Source organism: Podarcis gaigeae (assembly GCF_964106915.1).
Source record: "Podarcis gaigeae genome assembly, chromosome: 9".
Classification (NCBI taxonomy): Eukaryota; Metazoa; Chordata; class Lepidosauria; order Squamata; family Lacertidae; genus Podarcis; species Podarcis gaigeae.
This window is the reverse complement of record NC_139685.1, coordinates 69,457,909-69,468,935: the sequence shown is the minus strand read 5'-3', so window position 1 is coordinate 69,468,935 and position 11,027 is coordinate 69,457,909. Positions and strand designations below refer to the sequence as shown.

Sequence of the window (11,027 nt, the reverse complement as noted above, 5' to 3'; positions counted from 1 at the left end):
GGAGGGAGAAGTCTTGAACTACAGTGCAACAAAAGCAGGACACAACCATGTCCAACCACGAACATTTGCGGCATCGAAAGTTACAGGATTTCGGGAGGAAGCTACCTCTGGCGGTTCCCTCATTGCGAGAAGCAAAGCTACAGGGAACCAGGCAGAGGGCCTTCTTGGTAGTGGCACCCGCCCTGTTCCAAACCAATTGGAATCTCGCCCACCCCAAAGCTTTTGCAGGTGCAAAGGGGAACCCTTGGGATTGGCCGAGACGTGGAAATCGCTGCTTGGCCAGAGAATGTGAGATCGGCAGAAATGGGGCCATAGGAAAGGGTTGTTTTGTGCTCAATGGGTAGGACGGGCTCCTGGTTACTCTTTCCCATTTGCATCTCTTTATTTAGACTTGAGGAAGGACAAAAGCATGGGGGATTTTCAGACGCACACAAATATATTTGTTGATGTGTTGTGTGGATTCCCTCGCACCCACCTAATGCTGTATCTGCAAGTTCCCTTTTCCAGGGTGGTTATAAAGAGAAGGTTCCCCTCATCCACCCACAAAGCACAATCTCTGTGAATATCAAGGTGCGGCCACAATGAAGTCGTTGATGGTGGTGTTCCTGGCCTTAGTGCTTCTTGCAAGCAACATAGTCCCTCTCTGCGGTGAGTAGCCTGGGTCTGCTTTCAGCTTTGCACTGTCACTTCTCCGAATCTGAAGCTGGGCTTTGCTAGAAGCCAACCCTGGAAGGTGTTAACTAAAGATGAAAATGGTGTCCTGAACCAGTGAAAACTGCCTTTCCAGCACTCACCTGTTTGGGACTAGAATCCACAATTGCAAGGAGAAATATTAGTGCAAGTTCAGCGTGTCTAGCTGGAGCAACCCAATTTATTCTTTGGTTTGTTCCCCAAGGCTTCCACATTATTGCTGTCCGAAGGGACTCCAAGCTGGACAAAAATAAACCAGAGAATTTGTGGTGTGAGAAATTAAGGGATTTCGGCAGGGAGTTGGGGGGCGGGTGTCTGCGTTGATCGGAAAAGTGACAAGGGACAGAGGATTGGAGCGATCGTTCTATGATGTTATGGCAGTGGGAAAGCATCCTGTACTCTCCAAAGGGCAGTGGAAGAGCCTGGGGAAATGGGAACAGGGCAGGCTGCGGAATATAGACCACTCTGCCCTCTAATCTCCTGCCATCACTCTTTGCCGTCTCCCGGCATCTGCCAACCGAGGCAGCTGCCTCACTCGGCCCCATCTGAGAATCCAAAAGCAACACAGTAGGCTAATAATATAATTACAATACTTTTATATCACTAATGAATTAATTTACAATCAGATAACGTACGCTACATACAGTAGTGATATAAAAGTGATATAAAAGTGATATTATATTATTGGCCTACCGTGTTGCTTTTGGATTGTCAGATTGTTCTGTTTGCAACAGAAGGGATCTTTTTTGTTTCACTCCGCCTCATGGCAGATCCGGCCCTTTACAGCAGGAAACAAGAGTGCAAAAACGGGAGTCATCAAACAATACAGTGGTACCTCGGGTTAAGAACTTAATTCGTTCTGGAGAGGTCCGTTCTTAACCTGAAACTGTTCTTAACCTGAAGCACCACTTTAGCTAATGGGGCCTCCTGCTGCTGCTGTGCCGCCGGAGCACGCTTTCTGTTCTCATCCTGAAGCAAAGTTCTTAACCCGAGGTAATATTTCTGGGTTAGCGGAGTCTGTAACCTGAAGCGTATGTAACCTGAGGTACCACTGTAATATAAAAGAGTCAGTTCAGTGGTAGTGGACACAGTGTCTTGGTAGGACCTGGGATACCGGGGTTCTGATCTGCACTCGACCACAGAGTTCGTCGGGTGACCTTGAACCCATCACACACACACACACACACACACACACACACACACACACACTCTCAACCTAACCTGCATCACAGGGTTGTTGTGAGGCTGGAATGGAGAGTGAGAGAACCATCTGTGCCACCTTGAGCACCTGGAATAAAAGGTGGGATTGAAATGTAAAATAAATAAACAGTCACGGTCTGCTTGATAGAGAGTTTTTGGGTACAGTGGTACCCCGCAAGACGAACGCCTCGGAAGATGAAAAACTCGCTAGACGAAGGAGTTTTTCGTTTTCTTAGCCGCTTCGCAAGACGCATCTCCCGATGGGCTTGCTTCGCAAAACGAAGCTTGCCCCGCAAGCTCCGGGGATAGCGGGGAAACGCAGCGCGTCTTCCCCGCTGTCCCCGGACCTCTTTTGAAGCAAGGGGCGGCGGGGAGAAGATCGCTTCTCCCCGTTGCCAGCCCCGCAATCTCCGAGGACAGAGGGGAAGGCGTGCGCGCCTTCCCCTCTGTCCCCGGACCCCTTTTGAACCAAGGGGCAGCAACGGGGAGAAGCGATTCTCCCCGCTGCCCCTTTCCTTGCTTTAAAACAGGTCCGGGGACAGAGGGGAAGGCGTGCGGCGCTTCCCCTCTGTCCCCGGACGGTCTCCATAGGAACGCATTGAATGATTTTCAATGCATTCCTATGGGAAACCGTGCTTCGCAAGACGAAAAACTTGCAAGAAGAAAAAACTTGCGGAACGAATTAATTTCGTCTTGCGAGGCACCACTGTACTGGTTTTTGGCTACCTCCTTTTGTGCAGCCAACTATGTTTGCAAACTTATTGCTTGCGTTGTGAACTTTATTTGATGGCTTTTTGTTTGAAATGACTTGCACCAGGGGGAGGTAGCAGAGCTCAGCAGTAGAGCATATGTTTTTATGTAGAAGGTCTCCGCTTCAATCCCTGGCGTTAAAAGGAATCATGCAGCTGAGGAAAGGATTCAGCCAGAGACCTTGGGCTTGTTTGTAGTCAGAACAGACAGTACTAAGATTAGAGATAGGGGAGAAATTTGATCCTGTTTGCATTTAAAGGCAAACCTACCTGATTAGCACTTGCTGGATTAATATGAGAACCAAAACTCAGCTTTCCTTCATAATTTGAACTTGTCTGAATCTTGCAGTGCAATTCTCCAGCTAAGCAATGTGTACCAAAATGCATGTACTGCAGATGTGCCTAAAAATATATATTAGAGATGCAAAAATTATTAGGCAAAGATGTGTATATTTGGCAGAATTGCATTGAAATGCACCATGAGAAATGTGTACTAAAATGATGGTGAAATTTCGTGATGACTTTTTTATAAATTGCAAACCGATGTGGAAATGTGGAGAACTGAATTTAAGGCAGAAAAAAGGAGAAACTGAGAAAGACTGAAACTGGCAAATTCACCCATTCCTAACTGAGATAAATCCACAAATACCCTGTCCTTGCAAAACAGGCTTCGCATCTCTCGGGTCTCAAACATGTTGCATTATTGTTTGCAAAATTCATTTTTGCATATCCAGTGACTGCAAAGCTGGGTGGTGGTGGCGGCTGAATGAAAACTGTGATCACACCCATTACGTTTGCTCACAACCATCACCAACTTCAGCGGAAGGTAGAAACAGAATCTATACATGTGTCAGTGGCAAGCGCACAGGCTCTCGCCACATGACCAAACACTCCAGAAATAACAGAGTATTCTACTGTACATGATGCAGAGCTGAAAGACACTCAACTGTTTGCGCTGACCTTTGATTAAACGTAGAGAGGTTGGGGATGAAATTTGCAGAACCTGGAGAAACCTCTTCCTCTTGGCAGTAAATTCCTGGGTCACCAGAGTATGCCACGTATGAATAAACCCACAAAATGAGAAAGAGAAGGAAGGCAAAATCAAAGATCTGTTCGCAAATGGAGCTGGGGAAGAACAAATAAATCTCAATTTGCTGTTTGGAGACATATAGAAATAGAATGGAATTTCACGTCATTATACAGAAGACTTCACATTTTATTGTTTCATCTTAAATAAGATAGAAAAACAAGATATGAAACTTATGTGTGTGTTTGTGTAAAGTCATTACATTTGTGTAAAGTCATTACATTTATATTTAACCGGTCAATACTTAGTTGACTGTCCTATTACTGTTGTAGTATTATTACTGGTATTATTAGAAGCATAAATAACTCATGTAACATTAACTTATGTGTATTTTCTTTCTTTCTTTCTTTCTTTCTTTCTTTCTTTCTTTCTTTCTTTTTTCATAATTTGTCATTTAACAATAAAAAGAACTGCAATGCACCTAGCTGTATGTTCTTAGGGCTTATTCACATTTTTGCTTGACCCGTATTTTGATCGTATCGGGTATTGTTTAATTCCCTTGGTTCTGAGGGCTTTTCTCATTTTCCTGCAGCCGTGCCTCTCAAAAATCAGATCTTACCCACTGAACTGAAGCTCGTTTTTTAAGCAAAACCACTTTGGATTTTCTGTGCACCTGGTAAGATCTGATTCGGCAGGTAAGATCAGATTTCGCAAGGCACAGCTGCAGAACAACATAACAGCTCTGGGAAAATGAATCGGTCCACAAATCAATCAAAATATGGGTCAAGTGAAAGTTTCAAAGGTTGGGGGGGCAGGTGCAATCCTTCCTCTTTCCACAGCCCCATTTGGGCGCTTCCCTCATGCAATTTCAATTACACAAGGGGGAAGAGCAGGGCTGCGCTTCCTGCCCCCCCCCGCCGCATTTGATGTGCCCTTATTGCCTGGAGTGTCTGCCTCTCTCATGCTCTGAAGTCCATAGGCTTACAGCAGGCTTCCTGCTGCAAAACGTTACCCTTGCAACATGCTGGAGGCATGTGGACTGAGGCACCAGAAGGGTCAAGATGAGGCCAAGAAGCATGACCCCAGCCTCCCATTTATGCCCTTCTACGTGCATGAAGTGAGGGACGCGGGTGGCGCTGTGGGTTAAACCACAGAGCCTAGGACTTGCCGATCAGAAGGTCAGCGGTTTGAATCCCTGCGATGGGGTGAGCTCCCGTTGCTCGGTCCCAGCTCCTGCCAACCTAGCAGTTTGAAAGCACACCAGTGCAAATAGATAAATAGGTACCGCTCTGGCGGGAAGGTAAACGGCATTTCCGGGCGCTGCTCTGGTTCGCCAGAAGCGGCTTAGTCATGCTGGCCACATAAGCTGTATGCCAGCTCCCTTGGCCAATAAAGCGAGATGAGCGCCGCAACCCCAGAGTCGTCCGCGACTGGACCTAATGGTCAGGGGTCCCGTTACCTTTACCTTTAAGTGCATGAAGAGGAAAGCCCAGCAAGGAAGGACTCAATGGGTTTAGGGTACACACTCCTGTATGAAAAGGACGGACATTTATCCCATTGCACAACAGGCTTATGGTACAGGCAAATCCCAATTTATGTGGGGGTTATGCTCTATGCCTTTGCAGATGTAACTGAAATCGCGTATATTGGGAGCATCCTGGAGAGTCCTCCTGGCTCACAAGGAGACCCTCTCTGGAGCCCGAAGAGGACATCCACATCAGGCTCTGGGGAGGGTGTCCTTGCAAGCTGGAGGCACAGTGGGGCTTTGCTGAGGCCTCCCCGACTAACAGCTGACTTGCAGGGTAGCGCAGCAGCCTCTGCTTCCCCGTGCATCAGCTGTGCAAGCTGCAGTGTCCCTCCAGCTCACATGTGAAACATCTGTAGGTCTTTTGCTCTTTTTAGGGTTCTGAGCACTGCCAGTCATTTATTCAGCTAGCCAAATATGGCTGCCCTTGCTTGCAGAACCAGCATGGAACATGCAGGAGCTCTGCAAATTGCTTTAGGGATCGGGCTGGGACGTACGGCAAAACGGCACATCTCTTTCCTGCCAATTAAGGACCTCTGTCCATCGTATACGCCCTACAACCATAATTTGCTAAGAGCATTGGGCTAAGACCAGTGGAGGCTGCTCCGTTAGTGAATAGGGCCCTCTTCCACCAACTTGTTAATTCCACTTGTCAGTGGCAGAGGAACCCTCTGGCACCTGGGGCAGGATGCCAAGGGGCGGGGCGGGGCGAACTGCCCAGCAGCGCACACACAACATCCATATGGACTGTGCACACACAGCAGCCCATATGGATGCCCATATGGATGGCACACACGAGCGGCAGCCCATATGGACGCCGCGCAAGCAGCGCCCATACTAACTGCACACCCACGCACCCTTGGCTACAGCTGGGGGGAGGCAGCAGGGCATCTTGTCACCCCCCCAGAGTGGTACCCGGGGTGACCTGCCCCCTCCGCCCCGCTTTGTATGCCCCTGCCACTTGCCTGACCTCTTTCTTATAATCATGGTCCAGGGGGGTAGTAGAGTGGTACCTCGGGTTACATACGCTTCAGGTTACAGACTCCGCTAACCCAGAAATAGTACCTCGGGTTAAGAACTTTGCTTCAGGATGAGAACAGAAATCGTGCTCCGGTGGTGCAGCGGCAGCAGGAGGCCCCATTAGCTAAAGTGATGCTTCAGGTTAAGAACAGTTTCAGGTTAAGTACGGACCTCCGGAATGAATTAAGTACTTAACCCGAGCTACCACTGTACTGCCTATCAGCCTCCTCCTTCCTTACTATCTGCTGCTCTTGTGGTTTGTGAAGCTCAGCAGGGAGGATGGGGACAGAGCTAGAGTTAGTTTGACTCTGGCTGCACCTAATTTTGGGTCCCTTACCTTCTGCCCTACAAGTCCACCCCTTGCTAGGCCTGGGGGAACCTGGGCTCAACCCTTGCTCAGCAGTGAAGCTCACAGAGACCTGCTCTATCTGTAAGTATATCTCAGCCTAAGATACTTTGCAGGGCTACTGGGAGGATCAGTGCAGGGGGCCTCCCATGTCACCCTAAACTCTTTGTAGTAAAGGAAGCATAAACACGGAATGAAATTAACATTATGCGTGCCAGAATCTGAGCATTTCTCATGGTGTTTTCACAAAGGTCTTGCTATGGAGGGTCACCTAGTCCACATGGGAAGTTGCAAATGCCAGAAGCACACCTTCACGGCCTTTGGCCCGAAACAGATCCAATCCATTCAAGTCATTCCCAAGGGAATACAGTGCGGGAGGACAGAAATAATGTAAGTGAAGCCAGCACGCCCACATCCTACCATTTTGAAGAGGGTGAGGAAGAACACTAATAATGACCTCATCCTTACGTTTCAGATTAACCCTGAAAAGTAAATGGCAGGTCTGTGTGGCACCTACTGCCCAGTGGGTGCAGAAATTGCTGAAGAGGCTGATAAAGAGGTATGATTTTGCATATTCAGTTACAGCTGGGGCTCCCTGGGTGACTTCCCTTGACACCTACCAAGGCCCTCAGACCCTCCATTATTTTTTTTTAAAGTTTTTGTTTGTTTGTTTAGCTGCTTGGTGGAAGGGCTTGCTTCACTTTCTGTATGAGTTTTGCTTGTTTGGGGGGAGATTGTAGGTATTATGCTCTTTATAGAGGGAGGGTTGTGAGCATCGCCAGTTTTCCTTCTGCAAAACAGGTGTTATATGTTGCCTGCAACAGATTGCAGAAGTGCTCCCAAGTCTCCCAAAATATAAGGGCCTCCTGATTGAGCAGAACGTGGAGTTTTATTTGATAGTCAAGAAAAAACTCCAGCAACAGGCAAATAGCAGTGGTCCTAATATTGTTCTCACCTGCATCCAGCCAATGTAGATATTATACGCTTAATCAAGCTGCTCACTGGCACAAGAACCAGCCCTGTACCAAGTCAGGGCATTCACAAATCTAGTTTAGCATCATCTAGAATAGGGTTACCAGACTTCCTCAGTTCCCGGGGACAGTCCCCAGATTTGCAAATCTGTCCTGGGACAAATTCCTGTATACCTGAAGGAGTGTCTCCACCCCCATTGTTCACCCCGGACACTGAGATCCAGCGCCAAGGGCCTTCTGGCAGTTCCCTCATTGCGAGAAGTGAGGTTACAGGGAACCAGACAGAGGGCCTTCTCAGTAGTGGCGCCAGCCCTGTGGAACGCCCTCCCTTCAGATGTGAAGGAAATAAGCAGCTATCTTCTCTTTAAAAGACATCTGAAGGCAGCCCTGTTTAGGAAAGTTTTTAATATTTAATGTATCAGCCCGGAGCCAGCGTGGTAGCACAGTTGGCTCTGGCTGGCTTCAGGAGCTGCTCGCTGCCATGGCGCCCGCCATTTTTCTGTGCCACGGCAGTGAGCAGCTCCCGAAGCCAGCCAGAGCCAACTGCACTACCAGGCTGGCCCCTCCTGGGCAATGCCCGCCTGCCTGTGATTCCTGAGCCTTCCCTGATCTGTCAAAACAAAGGGGGAAGGGGGAAGGAGATTGGGGAAGGCTCCGGAGTCACGGGCGTGCAGCCCACCATTGCAAAGTTTTTTTAAAAAAACCTGTGCATTTGTTTCACAGGGTGCAAAAGAAGGGCTTTGCACCTTTACACAATATGCATGTGTGCTTGGGCCCGGGGTCTTTTGCCTCTCCATCCCCACTACTGACTCCCTGTTGCTACTCAGCTTAAAAAAAAAAGTTGTCCCCAGATTCATTGAAAAAAATCTGGTAACCATAATCTAGAACAGACTACAATTGGTAGCTAGGGATGATGGGATTTGTAACCCCAAAAGAGCTGGAAACTCAAGTTTGGGAAACACTGATCTAGAAGAACTTGCAGCGATTCTCCAGGGTTTCAGACCCAAGTCTTTCTCAGCCCCACCTATAAATGCCAGAGTCTTAATCCAGGGATATTTGAATGCTCTCCGACTGAGCTGAAGCTTTTCCCTTCATCTTTCATGCAGAAGTCTGAAATTTGCTACATGGTTAAATGCAAGCCAAGCAGCCCAAACTCTCTCAGTATAACCAGAAAAACTAACCCTTGGCACACACATCGTCCAAGGCACCCCAAATAATTCTAGAAATGGGGACATTTCACACCTGTCCCTTAAAATATGACTGTGTGTTATTGTTGAATAGTCCAAGTCACCTGAATCATAGGAAAAATCTGAAAAAGCATTCCTTTATGTCCCCTGTCCCAGAGCAGAGAACACAAAATCCCTGTGTAGATGGCATGAATCGCTGAGATAATCCATGCACGGTTTTCTGCTGAAAAGCAGTAGGAGAAGGTGCCTTTTAGAGGAGCTGCAGCAAGGGATGCTTAACCCAACACCCTGCTTTTTCACAGCTTCTATGCACCATTCCCATGGGGTTCAAGCTCAGCATACACCTGGAATTCTGCTGGGGGAAAGCAGCTGAGGAGGGTTGCAGCAGGAACGTGGTTACGGGAAAGGGTCAAAGTGCTTCTCTTCTGAAAATGGTTCCTCTCCAGGTGCTACTTTTCATTCAAGAAGCAGGTTGTAGGGTGCTGGATTTTGGGTTTTTTTTTTTAAGGTTACGATTGATTTTCCATTATGTCCAGTTTAGCCTAAACACGAACAGCAAAGGGACTGTGCTATGAATGAGGAAGCCTGCAGTTCCGTCTACCATGATCTTACTTTTAAAGCCTTACACACCTTAAGGAAGTCATATGACTTCTCCCAAAGATTCCTGGAAATTGCAGCTTACTCCTGACAGAGCTACAATTTCAACAAACTGCGGCTCCCAAGGTGGAAGTCCTTTAAATGTATGGTATAAGTATGCAGCCCTCACTAGCTGACCTTAGGGCAAGGAATCTCTGCTCTCCGTTTGCAGTGCGGGGACAAAACTAGTTTACTTTGCTGGATTGTGTAAGGATTATAAAGTAGCTTAATCTGAGCACTCAGAGGTATTATTTTTACTTTTTTTGGGGGGGGTGAAGGGTGCCCAAAATCCTCTACAACAACAAACAGCCAGGACACTACACTTGTTCCTTATCGCTTCTGATGGGGGCCACTTATGAATGTGCTATCCTTACCCCAAAGAACATGTGTGACTGTTGTGGCTTAAGTAATGAAATTTAACCAGTTTCTCTTTTACTAATTTCAACATATAGCAACCAGTGACCACAAATGGGAGTCTTCCTGAAGGTGGAAAAATGCACAAGGAGCCCGAAGAAACAGTGATGCAGTGCTGCCCTGTTGTCATGCTTTCTATCTTGTAATTATATATATATATATATATATATATTCAAAACCACACTTTAAACCACTGTGCCCTTCTGAGATGGTTGAACGGTGGACATCAGTGACTGCTTTGGCTCATTTGGAATAAAGCACAAAGAATGCAAATTAGCATTAAGAAAGACGAATGCTTCTAGCAGCCATTAAACAATTATACTGAACGGCTACTGTGCAATTTCTACATTATCAGCAGAGATGTTACTCAAAATGTGCCAAGTAGCTCGGATAATTGGGCGATGTTACATTACAAAAGGAAAGAGAGCTCCTTTTCTAGTTAAGGGAGCTTCCATTACTCCTGAGTCTAGACCGGGGTTTCCTGAACTTGGGTCTCCAGCTGCTTTTGGACTACAATTCCCATCATCCCAGACCACTGGTCCTGCTATCTAGGGATGATGGGAGTTGTAGTCCTAAAGCAACTGGAGACCCAAGTTTGGGAAACACTGGTCTAGCACAAATTCCAAATCTGAGCCCCAAGTCCTGCTTACACCCAGGCACTGTTGTCTTCTTTGCAGGGCTGTTTGCAGGGCTGTTTCCAAACTCTTGCCCTAATAGGAACATAAGATCCTGCTGGATCAGGCCAAAGGCCCATCTAGTCCAGCATCTAATTCTTGCAGTGGCTGACCACTGAGACCATGAGAAGTCCAAAAGCAGGACATGAATGCAACATCACCCTCTCCCTCCCTGACATTCAGACACAACCTAGCCCCAACAGGCAGAACATAGCAATTATGGCTAGTAGTCATTGATACCCTTATTCTTATTCCATTGACAATCCTCCATTCCTGTTATCCTCTTCTGAAGCCGTATCTGTGCCAGTGGTCCTTGCTATGTGTGTTGGGAATGAATTCCTATCTGCTAATACAAGTGTCAATGGTATTGTAAGAACACAACGTTTTGGTGCAGAAGTTCTGCATTCGGTTTCAAAGAGGTGCCATCCAGCTATACCTGGAAAACTCTGAACCAAAGGCAATGAAACTCTAGTGTGGTGTGGCTGAAATATATACGCAAGAAGGACCAATAAAGGACATGATGCCTGAAAGTCATTCAGGCTTATTTTCAATTAATTTGTCCAGTCCCATTTTACCAAAGCAAGAACT

General features: G+C 47.1%; 1 protein-coding gene across 1 annotated transcript; it reads left to right on the top strand.

The window, feature by feature from the left end:
* Nucleotides 1-525: 525 nt before the first annotated feature.
* On the top strand, nucleotides 526-10,091 carry LOC310852882 (C-X-C motif chemokine 13-like). The gene is made up of 4 exons (XM_083757018.1): nucleotides 526-648; nucleotides 6,809-6,947; nucleotides 7,033-7,116; nucleotides 9,804-10,091. Exons 1-4 carry the CDS (start codon nucleotides 582-584, stop codon nucleotides 9,811-9,813), a joined length of 300 nt encoding a protein of 99 aa, XP_083613144.1. The 5' UTR covers nucleotides 526-581; the 3' UTR covers nucleotides 9,814-10,091.
* The last annotated feature ends 936 nt before the right edge of the window (nucleotides 10,092-11,027 follow it).